The sequence below is a fragment of the Hippocampus guttulatus genome, chromosome 2, assembly GCF_054856545.1.
Source record: "Hippocampus guttulatus isolate MCC_2025c chromosome 2, RoL_Hgut_1.0, whole genome shotgun sequence".
NCBI classification, from domain to species: Eukaryota; Metazoa; Chordata; class Actinopteri; order Syngnathiformes; family Syngnathidae; genus Hippocampus; species Hippocampus guttulatus.
Window position 1 is genome coordinate 22,467,280 of NC_141262.1, and position 20,819 is coordinate 22,488,098.

Here is a 20,819-nt window from a genome sequence, read left to right on the forward strand (position 1 = left end):
AATGAACTCAAACAGTGTGAGGGAAATTAACAAGAAGCTTGAAAAGGGAGTGGATCAACCGTATTCATTTGATATGAATATTTATCGATACGTGGATTTCCCGTCTATCAAGTTTACAAATTGACTTGACAGCACTCCGAATAAAGAAACTTTTTTTGCGTTGTTTGTGGTACCTGTGTGCGTGTGCGGACTTTTGCGTAGCATCTCGACCAGTCGGCCCAGTCTGCCTTCCAGCGCACCGGACCGTCGGCACACGGACGCCAGCTCGCCCTCCAGCTCCTCCAGGACGCCCAGCGAATGTCGGGACAGGTCCGAAAGTTGGCGGAGCACCGAGGCCAGGGTAAAGGCGCAAACGTCGGCCAGATCCGCGAACGCCCCCGACGTCCCGACACCGATGCCGTGCTTGCACAAGTCCCTCGGCAGGACCGCGCGCTTGCAGAAAGGCATTCTGGAGCCGACCGGACGGCACCGGACTTGCGCGATGATTCGAAGCGACAAAACTCCGCAGGTGGTCAGGTTATATCACCGTGCTCCGTCTGGTGCGTCTCCCTGTCGCCTGCGCGCGGATGCATGCTCCGGGACGCCACGGTTGGAAGTCCGCTTGGGATAGGTTCCGTTTGGGCTCGGCGTCGTGCGTCTTCATCGTCGAGCCTCCTCACTCCTTACTCAGACCGCTTTTTGGCTCAAAGCTGTTTCTCCCCGTCAGCTCCTCATGTCAAACCTGCACAGTTCCGCTGTCCTTTCAAAATTAAAGCAAAACACCTACTTCCGCTTGAACTCTTGGGCACAACAGCCAACTTAATTTTAACATTACGTTGTGCTGTAATTCAATATTCGATCATATTTGAGAGGTGTGAACCTAAAAGTGGAGTTTTCCACAAAAGAGACGCTGAAGGCGACGTCTCTCTTCCCCAAAAATCCGCCAGTAATTGATACCCCAGCTAAAAAACGTGAGGTGTGCTCATTATATGAAGCTCCTCAAGTCATTTCTTTAAAAGCAATGCTTACATTTGGGAGGAACTTCAAACATTGCAAGTCAAACATTCAAGAAGCAAAGATGTGGATTCCGTGTCAATATTGGCATATTTCTTCAGGAAAGCACCCCCGATCACAACCACGCCCCCCGCCCCCAGCCCAAAAATCCCTTCTTGAAAATCCCCACATCTGGTCGTCAGCGCACCCCCCTGGGCCCCCTTCGACAACCCCTCCCAGACATGAAATGGGCCCACCTCAATGTTTTTGTTCCAGCGGCGGTCTGTTGTGCAAAGAGTAGGCGTCGCAAGGCAAGAATTTCAACATCAAGCACTTGTGATGGAAAGTCGTATCGGAGCTGGAACCTACTTCAGTTGTGTTCTTGAATGGCGAAAGTCACACACTTGCTTTGACGAAGATTCCAAAGACTTGACTCCCGTGTTTGAGAGGAACTTGGCAGCCCCTGCAAAAAAGAAAAAAAATCGACACCAAAACGCACTCTCTTGGAGTTGTTTTCTTGTGCAAGTCCACTTAACAAAACAAAAAAAAGATTTTTTTTGCTCTTTTGCTCAGGCCAAAGCTTAAAGCTTTAGTTCTGTTTCCAGAGAGCCGGTTTTCTGGATGTTTTCAATCTCTCTCCGCTTCAAATAATCAGATCATCAGCTCAGTCTGCAGAAGCTGGATAACAATGCTGATCATTTGAATCTGGTGTGTTGCAGCAGGGAAAGATGGAAAGCATCCTGGAAACCGGACCGCGAGGAACAGGATCGAAGACTTCCTTGCTTGTTATTGGTTTGGTGTGAAGGAACTATGTTGAAGTTGAGGAGCTTCATGCAGTGCTTTGCTGGCATCGAGTAGCATTGGTGGGCAACTTCAAACTTTTTTAGGGGGTACGACAACATTTTCTCAACACTGGTTGGTTGCATTTAGGAGTTGGGCAAGAGAATATTGACAGAAAAAGTATTTTCTTTGATCTAACAGTGTATAACTTAATTTGAAAATGCCAGTCGGTTGTGCTTTTATTCCCCCAAGTTTTTAAAAAAAAATCAATTTTGGATTTTCTTGCTCAACCAAATATTTCAATTAACATTGTTCATCTTTCATTTATTGATAGAAAGCAGTTTTAATTTATCTTTCACCTTCTCAAGTACATTTCCTGAGGTCTTGGATGTGCAAAAACCTACTTGAGTAGTTGCTACTTACAATTTACTACTGTTGAGGATTTTACACTCTTTGTAATTCAAATGCAATGTTGCAATCTGATTTCCCGCCGGCGTCCATTCCTCAAAAAAACATCGTGTGAGAACACTGCTCATCCTGTGTGGCTTGTTACATAATGTTCCTAATTTTCGAAGTACGGACTCTGGTTGTCCCTCAGGAGAGGAGGTTCTCCTGCTTTTGCTATACGACTTGCTCTTAGATGCGAGTGTTTCATGTCTGAGTGTACCTGCTAGTGAAGCATCAAACCCATTCTCTTCATTGCGCACACGATTATAGGCGGGACTCCAAAAGGAAGTGACGGCCGCCCGCTGCAGTGAACATATGGCACAACGCTGGCTTGGAACATGGCGAGGAAAGTGAGTGAGGACGAGGACATTTGGTGTGTTGACAAAGAAAAGATGGTTGGAAGGGGGGGTGCAAAAAAAAAAGGAAAAAAAACACAACCCGTTGAGTGTTTTGAAACTAACATTTTTATTGTGAAAACCAGGGGGTGCGGTCGGCCATTTTAACTGCTGCCTTGCTTGGCGGCCAGCCTCTTGTCTCTCTCCTCGGCAATGGTCAGGCGGATTCCCTTCCCTCTGGGCAAGGACACCCACGGCTTGTTGCCCTGGAGACCAGGAATATTTTCAGAATTCAAATAACGTGTGTGCGTACGCTAGCTGTCAAAAGCGGCCATTTGCCGAAAAGCCCCACCATATAACCATTTCTCTGTGCCGATTTCGCTATGTTGCAGATTTGGCAGTTTTCACCATATTCGTGTCTGAATTTCAAGATGCGGCCCTATTAAAAATAAGCTATGGTATTATTTTTGTGTTGTGCACCAACACGCAAAGCAGCAGTGACCTCTGCTGGAAAGCAAGAAGAAGGAGAGAAGGTCCCCAACTAATCGCCAGTATTAGTCGCTGTTCTTCCCATGTTGCTAAAAACGCGCCTGTAAGAGTTGTAATGCTTGGTTTGTGTTTCAAGTGGCAGAAGTTTCAAAGTTTACAATTTACTGTAACATCTACGCAAATTTCACTTTGCCATCGAGAGCATGTCATTTATTTATTTATGATAGCGTTTATGGTAGTGGACTTCAAATTGTGTCATTCATTTGAACATTTGTGTTGACATGTATGATGCTGAACGATTTCAATGTCCCTTGTTTTCCGCAAATGTCAACTGGGAGTGACAAGAAACAGTTTCAAGAACGTTCTTTTGGCTTCTTCGGAAGAGAGTGCAAGCCACATTGGAACAGATCCTAGCAAGTATTTGAAAATGTGATTTGACTGCGTTTCAATGTGTCGCGTATGTGGGAGCAGAAAGCCTCTTCAAAAAAATGTTTTTCTTATTTTATTTCTATTTTGCAAATGTTCACTGATTGTATGCGGGTCTGCAAGCCTGTGATAAGCAAGGGGTTGACTGTAATGAGGAGCTCAGAACTTCTTAGAGGATTCATGAATATTTTTTCATTACTGTCAAAAGCACAAAGTCATCATTGCTCCACACGTGGCTAAAAAGGAAATCGACGTTCGGGCCATCGCCACCAGCTCACCTTGCCAATGACAAAGATGTTGGACAGCCTGGTGGCAAAGCTGTTCCCGGTGCTGTCCTTGACGTGCACCACGTCGAAGGAGCCGGGGTGACGCTCCCTGTTGGTGATGACGCCGATCCTGCCCAAGTTAGCGCCTCCGATCACCATACACAGGTTACCTGGGAGGGGGCGGGAGGGTTATTGTCCCATTTAGCCGACCCATCCTCCCGGCTGCGTGCCACGTGCACCCAAACCTACCGGTGTCAAACTTGATGAAGTCGGTGATCTTGCCAGATTCCAGGTCGATGCGCACCGTGTCGTTGACCTTGATGAGGGGGTCGGGGTAACGGATGGTGCGGGCGTCGTGGGTCACCAGGTGGGGGATCCCCTTGGTGCCGATGAGGATCTTCCTCACCTTGCACAGCTTGTACTGCGGCGGCGGCAGCAAGGTGGCGTCACAAAGCGGTTCGGCGGCGATGGCCCGCCAGCCGGCCCGACTTCTTACCTTGGCCTCCTCGGCGGTGATGCGGTGCACAGTGAAGCGGCCCTTCACGTCGTAGATCAGGCGGAAGTGCTCACCCGTCTTTTCGATGCTGATCACATCTGCAAACAGAGACAACACAGATGTTCGAAAAACACATCTGCACATTCTAAACAGCGCACGTCGTGTATGCGATACAGAGAATTACTTGAAGAAAAAAAAGGGAGGGGAAAGTTAAGACAATTTCATCATTTATCTAAAGCTGCGGTCTTAAAAGTCACGGCCGGCGGGTGGGAGCATTTGCAGCCCACGGGATGATATTTTGCGGCCCCCTAATTGACATCAAATTTAATGTTATCGCGGCCCCAACCTGTGCCATAGAGTTGCGTTTTTACATTGTTTAAAAAATAATAATTTCAGGGCTACCATCGGTCAGGGCTATGATATATTTTGACGAAACATATTTCTGAAGTGACATCAAGTGGAAGGAAAGGAAACGAGGGCTGTCCCAAACGCATCTTTTTGGAATACATTATACTGTTGATTATTCCATCAGTTAGTCAAAATTTGTGGTCGAGAGAACTGAGCAAGTCAACTTTTTTCCCCAGCCTAAGAGGAGACATTTTTTGAGCACAGGGATACTCGACGTGCCGAATGCACGGAGAAAGCTCCGATGCTCAAGGAATCATGTCATTATTTAACTTTAAAAATGCTGAGGAGTACGCAAAGTGCAAGGGAGGTGAGGAGAGAGAGAAAAAAAAAAAAAAGAGTACCGGGTCAGACGCCGAATCCTGCTCACGTTCAGAAGAACGATTCATGTTCTGAACTATTATTAATAAAGACTGGGAGATTGGGTTTTATTTTGTTCGAATATTTGTTGTGTAATACTTGATGTAGCCCAGACAGATTCTGCCTCCAGCAGCCCCCCAACATAAGTTGACTCTGACACCCCTGACCTAAAGGCAGCTCAAGCGGATGGCTAGACTCACCCATGAATCCAGTAGGATAGGTGATATCAGTGCGGACCTTGCCGTCAATCTTGATGAACCTCTGCATGCAGATTTTCTTCACCTCGTCCCCAGTCAGGGCATACTTGAGGCGGTTCCTCAGGAAAATGATGAGGGGCAGGCACTCCCTCAGTTTGTGGGGACCGGTGGAAGGACGTGGAGCCTGACAGAAACCACATTTACAGACGGCACACTAAAACCCACGTTAACGTTGAGGGAAACGCTACTTACAAACACTCCGGTGAGCTTGTCAAGCATCCAGTGCTTTGGCGTCGCGACGCGCTTCAGGTGCTTCTTCGGTCCTCTGGCCTGGATGGGTTGACAATATGATAGCATTTCGTATGACTATGTAATACAAACGCCTATTCATATGGTTTTATTAAGCTCCAAGCGCTATCAATCACCCCTCCATTCCTCCAGACACGCTCGATGAATTCATGCCACTTATATCAGCATGTCATTAACATTAGAACGCGTGGCTACACGAATTTTTCACGAGCATAGCAGCAAGCATTCCCGGCTGCGGCCTGGACCGGCGAACGAACGCGTTCATGAGCACGACAGCACAATTCTCATTTCACATATCACATTCATTTTGTAGGCTGCTTGAGAAACACGCGGACTGCATTAAAATCGCGGGGGGCGAATGCAGCAACTGCCACTTTTCTGACTAGCATAGCAGCAGTGACGCTAACGCTGCGCAAAGACAGCGTCTATCAAAAATCCAATCCACAACGATCGACTCGTCTCTAAGCTGAAATACCGACTGAAACAACATTGTAAAATGTCCTATTTACAACTGAGCTCTGAATGTTTATGGAAATACAAAGCAGAAAAGTGATGTTTAACGATGATTTGAGAGAGGAAAGAGTACAGGCTGGAACGCACCATCTTGAGGTCTGCAGGGGAAAGGACCAACTCACTTCCGGTGTGACGTCATAAAGCCGCAAACGGAGCGCTGGGAGGGACAAAAATATATTAATAGGACAAAAATATGTTTCATTTGAACAATTAATGATAAATGAGACAAATTAATATTACCGAGATTGATGGATAGTTGGATGAAAATTTGACAGTGATTTTAAAAAAGAGCTTCACTCTTCTGATATTCTTCTACATATTTGTCAATAATAGCTAATGTGCGATCAAAAGTTTGATAGGTCAGTTTATATAATGGGTACAAATACAACACGATTTATTTGGTGTTGCCATCTGTCACTGCAATCACACGAACGGGGTTGCAGGAAACAGCTAGCAAATTCAGATGAACTTTAGCTTTCGCTCAATTGTTTTTTTTAGCTCGTTATTACTGCTCACCAAGGGGAGACATTTAGTTAGTTAGTTAGTTAAGTAAAGAATTAATTTTAAATGTATTCTTGTCTTATTCTGACCATATGCATAACACAAGGACGCACGCACACGCACACACACACACACACACGCACACACACACAAATATCTATCTATATTTCATGTTAAGTGTTTCATTTGAGATTCAATTTGGTCATGGGGGCAAGAGAAACATGGTATCTTAGCGGGTATTCCAGACTTACTTGAAATGTTAAGAACTATTTTCGAGCATGCTTTTCTCGTTTTTTTTGTTGTTTTTTTTTTTAGATTTGGTCTCAGGTCAAGTAAAACTGCATGTTTTAATATTTTGTAAGTGGATTATTTAAAGTTTGATGAGTGAGACGTAAAATGTCTTCCAATCCTGGAATAACCCATAACCTATTATTGTAGCAATATAATACAAGTTTAAAATATTTGGAGACTAAGATGTACGTCTAGAAGAGGTTTTTTCTACACCCTTCAACTCCTTTTGAACACGTAAACTTTGCCGAGCAGTGTAATTTATCGCCTTTTTATTGCTCAGTTTTATCAACTTTGATTGCCTTCTTGCTTTTGCCTGTTTCAAATGAAGCAAACAAAATGACAGTGTTTGGTGCTTTCTACCGTCTTTGTTACCGATTTGTTGCTTTACTGTTGTATATGTTAGTTGTTCCATGTACAGCACTTTGTGTGCAGCGATGGCTCTTTGAAAGCGCTCAATAAATACAGTTGAGTTGAGTTGAGTACTCGAAATCCATTGACTTACACAAGAAAACACCAGGTGGCAGCATCGATTCACATTTGGAAGAAGTCAATTGAACGTTAAATTTACCTTTCAGCTCGCTACCATACAAAAATTATTGGTCGTTGCGGATTTGGAGGACATTTTATGTACTTTTACTTTTATCAGTGTCTGAGAAAAACTATTCAATGTAAGAATTGTTGGATGAATTAAAATATAATCACACCTGTTCTAGCATTATCTTATATTTTTTTTTTGTCTCAGTGGAGTTTTTTTTTTAAATCATTTCCAATAAACAAAAGAGGAGACCGTAAGTGGATCTGAAATCGACTTTGAATTATATTTTTCGGAAAAAAACCCCCCAGACATCAAGTATGAGGTGCTGCAATTGGCTGGTGACCAGTTCAGGGTGCACCCAAAGACAGTCGTGATAAAGTGGAACTAGGAGGTGAAAAGTCGACTATACAGTGGATATAAACATACACCCTCGTTTTTGTGATATTATAAAAACAAACAACTGAGATATGTGGCTGGACAAGTGTGCACACCCTTATTACCGGGGATTTGGCAATGTTCAGAATCAACAAATTCCATTCAAACTCATGTTACATGAGAAACAACACACACCTGTCACCATAAACTCAAAGTTCAGATGCTCTGTTAATTGTTGCCATACACGCTTCTTCACGGCTTTTCTGTAGGAGCACACAAAAAAAAACTGCAGCAGGCTGACATTTTCTGGGGGGGCGCGGCAATTTAATAAAATTGGCTCAGATGGGATGAAAACAGCAAAACAAAACAACACCGAAACAGAGGGACGCAAACACAGCCGCTGACCCACTTTGGTTACACAACAAGTCGCATTTTTTTTTTGGGGGGGGGGCTATCTTACTGACAACAGAACAATTATTGACGCGGCACGCCAAGGTGGTCGTACACAGGCCCCCGTTGTCCTTCCAGTCCAGACGGGACATCAGCCACTGTTCAGTGTTCTGCTCCTGCTCGATCCCAACATGAAAAGAAAGGGGAGGGCATCGAGATAAGCACTTGTCAGACAATTACTTTCCTTGTGAGGCTACAGAAAGAGAGAGCGAAAGAGGAGGCCCCCCCCCCTCCCTCCGTGGAAAGCACAGTAGAATATTGTCTACTGAGAAAAGAGCAAGCGTACTGTGGCTCATCATAAAGTCGTCCCACTTTCATGTTCCTGGATGGAGAACAGCAGCAACAGGTGTGCCTTTGTGTGTCCGTCAATCAGCTTGTTCTCATTAAGCCTCCACCGTGGAGGAAATAGGAGACGGCAATGACTCCTTGTTTCGCCTCCTTCATGCTTCCTTTCCTCCAAATTATTACGGCCGCTGACCCAACGGGAGGCTTGGCTCCAACGTGACTAAAAGACCGTTTCACCATGACACCGCACATACTTTGTCGTCAAATACGCGAGGCAGAGCCACTCGGCAAACAGGCTAAATGAGATGAATGGAAATTGATTTCAGCCTTCTATCTACGGCACAGCAGATTGAAGCCCAGTTGAAAGTTGTCAGTCAAAAAGACGATGGTGGTCAAGCGTTTGGAGGAGAGATGAAACGCCGGCTGTAAATTACATTTCAAAAATGAAGTGGATTCCAAGATAGCCGTGGAGGGGAAATACAGACATAGTTAAGATGATTTTCGAAGGACTGGTTAATTGAAGTGTCTGTTGCTCGGACTAAGGGCGCAGAAGTGCTCTTTTAATGGTGAAATGGTTCACGTGCTGAATAATATGAGCCATTATTGACTGCAAAACAGACCAACATGTGAGAAACTAGGATTCATTAACTTGATAGAGGTCTGGTTCCTAGTCTGTCCCTCTCCACATGACTACTTTTTTATTTTACAAACATGACATGCTTGTCGACAGAGGAGACAAAGTTTATTTTCACCGAGGTCTGAATGGTGTAATTTCCCAGTCATCCTTTTTTTAGTTATTTTCGTGTGCCGGATCAGCAGCCAGCCGCCACATCTGACATGAAGTCAAACTCGTTTTGGCCCAGCCAGAGTTCAGGCAAGTCATTGGCTCGGTCCAGTCCAAGCTCCACCACCAGCGACGTGAGGACCTCCTCGTCTACGAGGTCAAAGTCCAAGACTCCGCTCGGGGCGGCGCCCTGCATCCCCGCGCCGACGCCTGCACTCATCCCCGCTCCACTGATGCCCCCGGAGGGCCCCAGAATCTGGTTTCCCGCCCTAAATCCCCGTTGAACGGCACTGGGAGTCGGGTGTCCCGCCGAGGAACCCGCCAGGTTCTGGTAGTGCGAGTTGAGCTTCTGCAGCTGCATGCTGGCGATGAGGTGCGGCCCCGTCTGGAGGCAGAAAGGCTGCGGCTTGGGGCACGACGCCAGGGCCAAAGGGACGGCACCGGGGGATGGAGAGAAGGGTCCTGCCGAGGTCTTGGAGGAAGGGTAGAGGAGTTGGGAGTTGAGAGGAGAGCAGGAAGAGGAGAGGTCCTTCATTGCACCACCAGGGGGCAGCAGTCAGGTCATCACCTGCACCGGACAAAACAACGACACGTTATTTGTTTTCATTCTCTAAATGCACCAAAAGAAATATTGCACCTAAGCGACATTACAATATCGTTTTGGTTTGTTTAACCAAAGCTCTTAAAAGAAATAAATAAATTTAAAAAATGGATGAAAAGAAAGAAATGACTGAAGCACATCATGTATTTTATTATTCTGTACAGTGGAGCCCAACATACAGTATTCGTGATTTGGCATTCACAAATTTGCTCTTTGCACGCTCGGACCCAAGCAAGGAAAAAAAAACCCCAAACAAACATCTGGTTGCATTTTGTTGCCACGGCAACAATTTGAAGTGAGTTAGACAAAAGTAGTGCTTTGCTGCCACCTGCAGGCAATTACAAAACCGTTTGCATCAAGTACTTGCGAATTTTGACTCTCGGCGGCAGGTCTCAGTAGCTCGGTGCTACACGTAAAAACGCATTTTGGTCACTTTTTGGGTTTGATTCAGCAATGTTTGCCCAGCCAATAGAACAGACTCTGAATTGCCCCCCCCCCCCGACCCCCCCAAACACTGGCAACAAGTCAAAGCAACAATTCCAAATTTGTGACAAATATTCCAGTGCCTTTGCCGACACCACTCTTTTGAGGCCTCCCCGTCCGCATGCTCTCGTGACCCCCCCCCTCCCAGCCGACCGGTGAGGAAAGTCGGAGCTGCCTGGGAATCGTACCACGGGTCTGCTATGGTGCCTGGTGAGACCGCATGACTCGCTTCAGACTCCAGTGCGCCTTTGTGTGTGTGTGTGTGTATTTGCTTGAAGACTGCTTTACCTCATGATCAATTGAGCGGCAAATGAACCTTGTAAAGCCCTCGGGTACCAGCGGGCTAAGGGATTGGTCGTAGGCTTTAGTGTGTGTGTGTGAGAACAGGGTCACATGGCGGGATAAATACCAGAGACGGCAAAAGTATTCACACTCTCTACGTTAAGCGCATACGATCGTATATGAAAAGACTTTCGGCAAAAGTCGATGTCCTGATTCAAAAGTCAGGTTTGTGTGACACGATTAAAGGATGTTACGATTTAAAAATGTAATGATTCAATTTGGTGTATTGTGTGATTGTTGCAAAAAAGTAAAAAAAAAAAAACTAAAAAAAACCCACTGGTGACCCATGCAAAATTTCGCCGCAAAGAAACAAACCTTTTGGATGAAAGGTAAATCGCGTTCAACCAACACGGAAACTTGTGTTGCCTCTATTCCAACGTGGCAGCTTACCATGACAATCTACATGGACACACTGAGTACGTTATGGAAAAGGTAATGAGCCCCCCTGGGCCCGCCCCCTCCGTCTCCGTCTCCCTTGCCATTGTACGTGGAGAACCTAATTGAAAAAGGCAGGCACGCAGCTGCACTCGACTGATAGAGTTAACACGCACAATGACGCCAAACAGCTGTCGGTGGCAGCTCGCTGCGTGTGTGCGTATTCATGAACTGATTAGTGTCAGGGCCAGACTGTAGACAGAACCCCCCCCCCCCATTTTTTTTTTTTTTAAAAAGGACAAAAACAAGTATGAAGATTTGTTTTCTACATTTTTCATTCTATTGGCAGGTGAGCTGGAGGGGACAACCAAGGTAACACGGAAACCTACAGCTGCACCTTTTGCAAATGATCACCAACCTGATTGTGTGCGGCTGGAGGGATTCCTCGCTGGCCTTCCACTTTGATAGTGCAGTCTGAAAAATTGCTCAAAATCCCGCTGGAGCCTTTCTCAAGCTGCGCATTCAGAAATAGATGAGCATTTGAATCAATGAAGGTGACAAAATGAGTCTTTATGACTTTGCTTGTGTAGCAACAGACGGAACAATTTAATACTTCCACTTGAAGGCAGAAGTGGATCAACCCGCCGCTGTTCATATGATAGCAGCTTCGCGTTCAACTAAATATTTCACACTGAAGTACATTTATGAATACAGTGAGACGAGATCGTCATTATTTTAGCAAACTACTTTTGGTGACAAATTTTGGGTGGCATGCCAGGGGATTTTCTTTTCCTCAATAGTGGTAAGATGTCAAAAGGTAGATTCCTATCCTTGTTTTGAGAGTGATGCCAGGATCTCCGTTCCTCTCTCAAGGCAGAACGACAGAAAGTTTTGGAGTCAGGAAAGATGCTGAGAGACGCCACCAGAGAGACAGTGTTTTTTTCCGGTGTCCTTCCACCACTGTATGGAGACAATTTCCCCATTGTCACAAATATGCTCGGGGGAAGAGGCTATTCTGTGTATAGAGGTTGAACACCAACACCGCGCTTAAGTCACCTCGCCGGTATCTAAAGACCCCACTAGATAATGATTCAAAGTGCACATAAAAATGAAGTTAAAATAGCACTTATGTGAATGTTCCAAAATAAAGCACTCTTAAAGGTGAAACGCCAAAGTTAAAGACAACTGAAACGCACCGCCGCAGTGATTGTTCACTTTAATAAATTGATGACGTACAGAAACTGTCTGGACCAGTTTTCAGGGCGCCCAGAAGGTACAAGGCCTGCTCTTAAAATGAAAACGTGCCATATTTTTAAGAGTACTTTCCAATATAACCGAAGACCATATGTGGCACATCTCGTTGGCTTGTTTGAAGCCGTTCTTGGGGGTTGACATGATGGGATGAACTTTAGTCTCTTTGTTCACGCGTGTTGTTATTACTTCCAACAAGTCACAAGCCGGGCGCCAGGTGCGTCCAGCAAATACTTGACCTCATTTCAAGTATTATGTCAACAAATATCTGGAGGGGCCGTGGAAACTTGCCAAAAACTCACACCGCTACATTGCCAGTCAGTCAGTCGGCTTCGACAACAAGCGACAATTAGAAGTGACTCACCTGCGGCGGATTGGCTCGCAAAACCACCGAGAATATCACATTTGAAGGCGAGTAGCAGGCGGATTGATGCGGAGGCAAAATAGCCACTTAGCGTTACTCTTGGGACGCTTCCCTCGCAGTGTGAGCTCCCCTAAGAAGTGAGTTCAAGATAACACGCCGACCTCTCACACCAGCTCCGTGTGGGGAGAGTGAGCGAGTTTGCGTGTCGTGGCAAAACAAGGAGCCGGATTCCCGCCTTCGGGATCAGGATGGCTTCAAAACGTTGAATATCCGACAAACGATTGCTGCAAAGTACGGAAGAGGATTAGCGCCAAAGAAGGAAAGAACACGGTTGGCAATAGACACACTTTACTCAGAATTCTTACTTTAAAGTCAGAATTGTGAGATTAAAGTCAGAATTCTGGGAATAAAGTCTTTCTCACTTTAAAGGTAAAAATTCTGTAACTAAAGTGAGAATTTTGCCAACCTTGTTTTTTTTTCTTCATTGGCCCTAATCCTCTTGCGTAGCAAAGGACACGAATTTGAATGGGGTTAAAAAGCAACCATCGTACATTCACGCAGCAAGCACAGAAAATGTCACTAGTGTGGTTAAAGTTTGAAAGGCAACAAATGGAGTAAGTGGACGGGGTAAAAAAAAAATAGAAGCAGACATCTGTTAGCTTGGGGAAGATAATGAACCGTGGACGGACGGATGGATGCTTCCAGCTCCAGATGTCTCCAGAATTTGGACGGTGCTGGAGGGCAGATGTTGCCAGTTTTTTTTTTAATAAAACTAACTTTTTTTGTGTGTGTGTCTTTGTAGTTTACCCAGAAAGCGAGAGAGCGAGGGAACAGGTTATGTCACGAGATGGATCTATGTGTAAATGATTCGCAAAGTTGTGTTTGTTAAGACATCCCGAGCTTTGTCTCGCATTTCAACAGAAAAAAATCCCGTTTTGCTCAAGGGGGGAAAAGTAGCAAATAATTTATCAGTCGAGACAGTCAAAGTAGATTCAAAGCAGTGCCTCGTTTGCATAAAGATCGTTGGAAAACTCGTGTTTTATGTAAAGAAGTCACCGACGATCAACAATGGAAGATGATATTTATTAAACAATGACCACGGAGCATTTTGGGGGGCGTCTTTTCCAAACATTCTATGTTTTCACCTTTTTCAATTCAATTTGCTTCACCTTCAGACATTCTCCAGATTGACTGTGTCATGTTTCCAGGCCATTCACGCTTCCGTGTTGACCTTCGCCTCCTCCTCAAGTTTTCCAGAAAGAATTTCATCGACATCGTGCCGCCGAGCAACTGTGGTGAAGTGAATTGAGGTTAGGTTACACAAAAAGTAGTGCTTTGCCACCCTCATGTGGCATCTTTGTGCCAAGGGACAATGTTGAAGTGAGTTGAGGAGTTTCGTTTGGACAAAAGCAGTGCTTTGCTGCCACCTTTTGGCATTTTTTAGGAATAATAACCCCTTTTCAGGTGGTGTCAAATTTAGTCATATTTAGATTGTAGTTCCAATGCGGCCAATTTCTATCTAAAAAAAACATTCAAAGATTTTGCAACAAGCACCAAACATCCTCCATTTCTTCCCACGGAAGCAACCCGCGAATGTTTCCCAAACCTCTTCTGCATCCTGCAGAGCCGCAGCACTGAAGGCTGAAAGGCCAGCCATCCATATTGTCTTCATTAGTGAGCGTGGACAGCTCCTAAACCGCATTCTTCAGATTCCCTGAAGAAGAAAAAAAAAAGGAGTGCGGGTGAGTGAGAGCATGTGGGGTGAGTGAGAAGTGCACACATATCAACAACGCTGCTGTACACAAACATGGCGGATGAGGATGACCCAGGCGGAACTAACACACACGGATGAATAATCGCTCCGCCGCAGCCAAGGAGGATTTCCTGTTTTCTGGCTATTGTGAAGCTGTCAATGTTGTCCTGTGGACTTTTTGTTTTGTTTTTGGAAGAATCTCACTTCATTTTTGCCACCCAAACTCAATTTTCAACTGCGGCCCTTTGTATCTTGTTGGCTGAGCAAACTATGTTTACGTTAGCATAGTCTCATAGCAAATCCAACCAAAATACTTTGTCCGAGCATGAGCCCTCAGCGATGCCCACTGCACATTGGGTGAAACGGCCATGAGCAACCGAAGTGGATAATTGCAACAAAAATTGACTCACTTGCACACGTTGGCCAATTGTGCCTCACACATAAACCAACTGCACAAACGTGATTGGCAAGGAAGTAGCAGATCGCCGTGGCCACTGTGTTTATATTAGAATAGTACAAAAATAGGAGCTCTGATTGGCCGTCATAACTGAAGACACATCTTCGCTCTTTTGGGGTTGGGACTCACCCAGCCAGCGGCAGGAAGTGATTGCAGACAGGGCAGGAGGAAGTGGGAAGGAAAGAGGTGGGATGCTTCCCTGTTTCCTGTGTCCTCCCTTTCCTGCCTGACTGAGTTGGTAACTTGTTGTCGTGGGCAACTCAGTCATATCTATTTTTCAGGTGAAAATCTTTCAAAAGTACAATGTTTTGACTCCTCCAATGTCCAGCCACAGTTGTAAACACATTTGCGGTACATTCCAAAGCAAGGTGGCCCTGGCCACTAAATGTAAGGATTTCATCACAAAAAATAATAATTTTTCCTTTTTGTATGTGGCTTTATTGCTGGATAGAATATAGTATTGTGCACTCATGTGGCCACCGAGCTAATTTTGTTCTCTGACTTCAGCTTTGCTAGGCCATCGTGGAGAAAAACCCTTTTTATTGAGCAGCCCCCCAACCACAGCACCCTTCTAATCTTGCCTTCTCGCACACACACATGACAAGACATGAAGGAGTGTGACCAAAGCTTGCATGTAGTACCTCATGGTCCTATATTTCTGAGTTGAGGGTATTTTCCAAAAGAATGGCTGTCAGGTGGGTCGAGCAGCAGGCGGTGTTAGCCAGGTTGGAACCGCCCAGTGGGGAGAAGGATATGATTATTGGTAGTAAAATAATGTCCAAGACCAAGCATCAAACATGGAATTGATTCTTTATGCAATTTTCTTTCTTTTTTTTGAGTTGTTGAACTCGCATAAACCTTTTTAAATATCATGATTGCATATGTTTTAAAACTTAAATATGAGTTACACATTTTGAATTGAACTACAAAACGGAATTAAAAATTTTTCACCATAATCTAGCACCCGTTTTGGGACGCACCTATACAGTAAATTAATGTGGAGTTACAAGAGTAAGTATATGCACATAGATTGTTTTAATGTGATTATTGTTGTGTGGAAATAAATGCTTGTTCTATGATTTTGAATCATCCTAACAAGGAGGCAGGGATGGGAGGCGTGAGAGGAGTGTAGTGCACAGAAGAAAGAAAGCAACCCGCACATGAGAGAGACAAAGAATGTGGAAAGAGCAAAAAGGAAAAGAGGCCAGTTTGTATTCAAGTAAAATGGCTTCATTGTGTCCAATAATTAGCTGCCATCATCTGGCTGGAGGAGTCTGGCACAGAGGGCTCACACACACATACACACACGTAATTGTTCGGATTATTTTGGCCGCTAGTGGGCAGCATAGATCTTGAAGTTGACTGGAGATGTGTCTTTTATGCATTGACGTTTTCTATTTTTTTGTACAGCCTGTAGTACCTATTACGTTAAGATGATAACAGAAAAGTGTTAAATGTTTGGCGTAATGTAGTTTGTCTTTTTTCAAGAAAAAAACATTTGCACATTTGTCCCTAGTTTTAAAACCTAACTGTTCAACTTTATATTTGTCTTTCAAAACGATTTATCATGCACTTGTTTCATGCACCTGGTCAGTTACAGTATATCACCGTGTAAGTATTTCCTTTGACTTTTTTCATTTTATACTGTAGTGTAGTCTGGTTAATTCTTGTTACTGTTAAGTCAAAGTAAATCAAACATACGCGGAAGTTTTCCCCTTTTAAAAAAAAAAAAGTCAAAATATTTATTATACAAAGATTAGGCAAACCAATTAACATCTTTTACATCCAAAAAATGAAACCCAAGTACATCAAATTAATACTACTAAAAAAAAGATCACATCAAAAAATTACATATTCGCATTTCAAAACAGGGATGACCATTTATTTTATTAAATCAAGAGACTTGAAATAATTATCGACACCAATCAAAAATGATTTAAATAACGTGGAGGAATGTACGTTTATGAATGTGAACCCGGAAGTGTTACTCATCTTCGCTTGCCGGAAGTGTCGCTTGTTTAACTCTACCACCTTGCCTGCAAGTGCGCCAAAACTGTACCTGGGGCGTCGCGAGGCTTTATCCCGTGTGAGCGGGACAACCGGATGAAAATGACCGTTTATTTATTTTTATTGTCAGACAGATGATACGTATCTATTTTTAATGTTTCAGATCCGTTGAAGGAGTCCTACAATAATATGAATCTGGGATTTTTATGAATTAAACAAAATATGACTATCTGTGGTCCAAATGAGAGCTCCTGTACCCGCAAAACTTTTTGCTGCCTCTCAAGGCAGATTTAGCGTTTTAGCTGTCACCTACGCGAACGAGATGATCGCGTTTATTGCTTTCAAAATAATATGAAGTTGCTGGATTTTCTATTCGGCACACACTGGCGCGCATTTCCAAACAAAGGGATTTTGTTTTGAAAGAAAATCCCTCCTGCATCCGGTTTATATTCCCCGCGGACTTCATGAGCCACCTTGGAACATCAACCAGCGTAGCAGCAAAACATTAGCTTAGCTAGCCGGCTAGCTTCTAGTACGCTGGTCTTCATCAGATCACCTATGAGTCGCAAGAGAAATCTGACTTATTCGGGCACTAACCTGTCCCCCGAGCTACAAGGCGCATTTATGGAGCCTTCTGGGTCGACGTGCCGTGCCGATGGCGATTTCCTCAATCTGGAGCCCGACGAGGAGCTTCTGTGCACGGTCAGCTCGGTCAGCGAACACCTGGGCAGGAACATCAGCGCCGCACTGGACGCCGCCATGGCCGAGATACGACACATGCTCGGCATCAGGATACGGGCGCTTAAGATGGAGCTGAGGGACAAAACCAACGAAATTGCTCTGTTGAAATCTAAGCTAAGCGACGTTCACAGGGATGCCAAGGAGGCTGCGGAGGCTCCTCCTGATGATGCTACGGAGGATCCTGATGCTGCGGAAGCTGCCGATGCCGCCGCTGCCTTTAGAAGCTCCAAGATGCTCAGCGTGGACCCGAAAAAAGAGAAAAAGTCCCTACTGCCCGGGGTGAAGAAAGAGAACATCGACGCTATTTGCGACTACTTGATGAAGGACAAGAACTCGAAGGGGGCCACGGAAATGGACGGAGGCGAACAGGGCAGCCAAGAGGAGGATCCGCATTCCCTGCAGCTGTGGCCGGACGGCGGAATGAGCGCCTCCGGGCCTCCTGGACACGCAGATGACATCTTCAACATGCTGCCGTCCAGCAGCCGACGTTTGTACGACTACGAATGGGTGCCAACCATGGAGTACTCCTCAGACCTGAAGGGTAAAATGCATTCACCTCAAATGCTCTTCAACTCAACTCTTCTTGCATCAGGTTGTAGAATGCGGTCCACCTTAGCATATTTGTGGGTCAAATCAATAATAGTATTAGTTCGGCAGTATCCTGTAGCGTTTCAGTCCCAAGAAACTATGTTGAAGTCAGTTGAGGAGTTTCATTTGGACAAAATAGTGCTTTGCTGCTGCCTTGTGTCATCTGTAGGCAATTATAAACCTTACTCACAGGTTTTGGTTCTCTCCAACAAAGACTGGGCTTCTCGGTAATACTAATGAGCGCTGAATTGTCTTTGCAGTCGTGAAGCAGCCAGAGTGCGAAAACGAGGAGGAAGATGAGGAAGGCCCGTCGGAACAGACTTCGGCCCGCTTCCCACATGTCCAGCCTACCGATTTCTCCACGGTGCCCGATTCCCCTGGTGAGGGCGGCACACATCCACACCCTGAGGCCGGTGCGTGACGGGTCATCTTGAGTAGACGAAAGAAGTATCCCGTCTGACATTTGGTTTAATTTCCAGGCCAGCAGTTCCCCAACCACACCTTCATCTGCTCTTTGTGCGGAACCTTCTGTCCCGACTCGGCATTCCTGGAGGAACACGTTAAACTCATACACTCGGACACCGCCGGCGCCCAAGCTCTCCAGGCCCCGCAGACCACTGTGGGGGACAAAGAACAAGCGGTGAACAGTGGGGAGGGGGCACCTGCCAAAAAGGAGGTCCAACTCAAGGGCAGATACGAGTGCGGGGAATGCGGTCACCATTTTAACTACCTGGGCAACCTGCGGCAACACCAGCGCATCCACACCGGGGAGAAGCCCTTTGTGTGTCCAGACTGCGGGGAGCGCTTTCGCCATGCCGCACGCCTCAAGAGCCACAGGCTGGTGCACAGCGGCGCCCAGAGCCCCTTTCCGTGCCTCCAGTGTGGAAAAGGCTTCTCGGTCCTCTCCGGCCTGAAGAGACATCAACGGGTGCACACCGGCGAGAGCCCGTACGCATGTCCGCAATGCGGCCGGCGCTTCAAGGAGCTGGGCAACCTGTACACCCACCAGAGGATCCACAGCGGGGCCACGCCATACTGTTGCCAACAGTGCGGACGCAGCTTTCGCCACCTGGGCACCTACAAGAGTCACCGGTGTACGCCCGCGCAATGACCCGAGTCAGCAGACCGCGTGGGAGTTGACTTTCTGTCAAGTCCGCCCGTCGACAACGGACAGACTTGGCGGGATCCTCGTGGTCCGCTCGTGCAATAATGCCACGCTTTCGGATGAAGTTCTGCAAGTTGTCACCGCTCGCTCAAGCTATGTGTACAAATGGCAAGTCGTGTTTAACCTGCATCATGTGCCGTTACACGCTATGTAGTTTTACGTTTCAAAACTATTGAAATCAAATTTAACCACTGACAATCCCACTTTTTTTTAAAAATAAAAATAACCTGTCAAACAGTCAATGGGTATTTCTTTGCTACTCATGTTTTTGCTGAATTACGTTCTCGTAACGACAAGCGATTCTATTCCATTTTGACATTTAACTGTTGATTACATTAGTTAAACAGATCACTTACTCCTTCGTTATCGACACTTTGGACACACTCCAAAAAATCAAACGCGCTGGATTCTCCACCGATTTTCATGTGGTTTGTTTTGTTACGTCACACATGTAACGATGGTACAAAAAATTTTTTTTTCACGTTTTAAGGTGATACATTGAAAAACATGATGCATGACACCCACGTGTCAATTATATTACATTATATTGTTATATGAAATACCTAAAAAAAATCTTATAATGTCATAACAAAAAAACAACATAGCAAAGTAGAGCATATTTTTGAAAAATAAAATTGACAGCTAGATTTTGACACCAAATTCTGTCCCTTCCGTTACTTTGTAAATAGATACAACAATTATGTATTTGCGGTATGCAAAGGTAATACATTATACACACACAATTTGCCATCAGGACAGCCCAAAACTTCAATATGTCCTGCACGGAAAATAATTTTGACACCTCAACCTAGCATTAACAGTGAGCTGTTGTGCTAACTGCTAACTCTAGGAGGCGCTGCACCAGTGCACAACATCTAGTCAAGAACAACTGGCAGAATCATTGGCACACATGAAATGAAGCTGATGGATGAATGGTTCTTTGCCCGACTTTGAGCTGCAGCGTGTCAAAAGATTCAAGCATGCATTCATCACCGTCAACCATGACACATTGGAACACAATGTGACTAATCCAGAGTGACAACGTGGTCTTTTTGCACACAAAAGGAAGGATAAGCCAAAACGTGGAGGACGTGGAGCTGACATTGACACCTTCATCCCACCTCACTGCAACTCAAGCGCAAAGCCCAGCAACATGACAGTGAGATGCAAACCATGGACAACACGTCCCCATCAGCAAATGCAAATGTGTCAAGTTCACCCCCGCCCCCCAAAAAAAACACCACAGCACCGTGACAGTGAGGGTTTAACTGTTTTGTAAAGCGCTTTGGTACAGCTGCAGCTGTTGTGAAAGCGCTATGTAAATCTGGCTCTATTGTATTGTATTGTTTCTGCATTCAAATAAAATAAAGAACCAGATCACCACAGGGATGCCAAGAATCAGGCAGATTTTGGATCTGCTGGGGAAAAAAAAGTCATTCAAACATCACATGACCAAACCTTGAAAACAGGTGAGCT

General features: G+C 45.2%; 5 protein-coding genes and 1 non-coding gene across 9 annotated transcripts in view; 1 reads left to right on the plus strand and 5 right to left on the minus strand.

The window, feature by feature from the left end:
• The window catches only part of nhsl2 (NHS-like 2), a 29,197-nt gene extending 28,238 nt beyond the window's left edge, over positions 1-959 (minus strand). Inside the window, exon 1 of the mRNA XM_086102901.1 lies at positions 174-959. Coding sequence (XP_085959027.1) covers positions 174-447 — 274 coding nt within the window. The 5' untranslated portion in view covers positions 448-959. The remainder of the gene's footprint in view (positions 1-173) is intronic.
• A 1,686-nt stretch (positions 960-2,645) lies between these two features.
• rps4x (ribosomal protein S4 X-linked) lies at positions 2,646-6,139 on the minus strand. The gene is made up of 7 exons (XM_086102936.1): positions 6,083-6,139; positions 5,426-5,503; positions 5,177-5,357; positions 4,212-4,309; positions 3,965-4,136; positions 3,728-3,885; positions 2,646-2,800 (listed from the first exon to the last, which is right to left on the minus strand). Exons 1-7 carry the CDS (start codon positions 6,083-6,085, stop codon positions 2,699-2,701), a joined length of 792 nt encoding a protein of 263 aa, XP_085959062.1. The 5' UTR covers positions 6,086-6,139; the 3' UTR covers positions 2,646-2,698.
• On the minus strand, positions 3,605-3,674 carry LOC147208967 (small nucleolar RNA SNORD61). The gene has a single exon (XR_015100321.1). It is a non-coding gene; the product is annotated as a small nucleolar RNA SNORD61 (small nucleolar RNA).
• Positions 6,140-8,971: 2,832 nt separating the features above from the next.
• On the minus strand, positions 8,972-13,053 carry cited1 (Cbp/p300 interacting transactivator with ED-rich tail 1). 3 transcript variants are annotated; one of them, XM_086102946.1, is made up of 3 exons: positions 12,633-13,051; positions 11,436-11,531; positions 8,972-9,784 (listed from the first exon to the last, which is right to left on the minus strand). In XM_086102946.1, exon 3 carries the CDS (start codon positions 9,749-9,751, stop codon positions 9,245-9,247), a length of 507 nt encoding a protein of 168 aa, XP_085959072.1. In that variant the 5' UTR covers positions 9,752-9,784; positions 11,436-11,531; positions 12,633-13,051; the 3' UTR covers positions 8,972-9,244. The 3 variants fall into 3 exon arrangements, with proteins under 3 accessions (XP_085959072.1, XP_085959078.1, XP_085959086.1); XM_086102952.1 differs by having other exon boundaries at positions 11,436-11,977; XM_086102960.1 differs by lacking the exon at positions 11,436-11,531 and having other exon boundaries at positions 12,633-13,053.
• Positions 13,054-16,710: 3,657 nt separating this feature from the next.
• rce1a (Ras converting CAAX endopeptidase 1a) overlaps positions 16,711-20,819 on the minus strand; it is a 29,940-nt gene continuing 25,831 nt past the window's right edge. Inside the window, exons 9-10 of the transcript XR_015099200.1 lie at positions 18,909-20,758; positions 16,711-18,795 (exon numbers count right to left, since the gene is read on the minus strand). The gene's annotated coding sequence lies outside the window, so the exon portion shown is untranslated. The remainder of the gene's footprint in view (positions 18,796-18,908; positions 20,759-20,819) is intronic.
• znf16l (zinc finger protein 16 like) lies at positions 17,408-19,289 on the plus strand. Of its 2 annotated transcripts, none has more exons than XM_086102970.1 (3): positions 17,408-18,131; positions 18,439-18,591; positions 18,658-19,289. In XM_086102970.1, the coding sequence occupies exons 1-3, from the start codon at positions 17,408-17,410 to the stop codon at positions 19,287-19,289; spliced, it is 1,509 nt and encodes a 502-aa protein (XP_085959096.1). The 2 variants fall into 2 exon arrangements, with proteins under 2 accessions (XP_085959096.1, XP_085959103.1); XM_086102977.1 differs by having other exon boundaries at positions 18,439-18,558.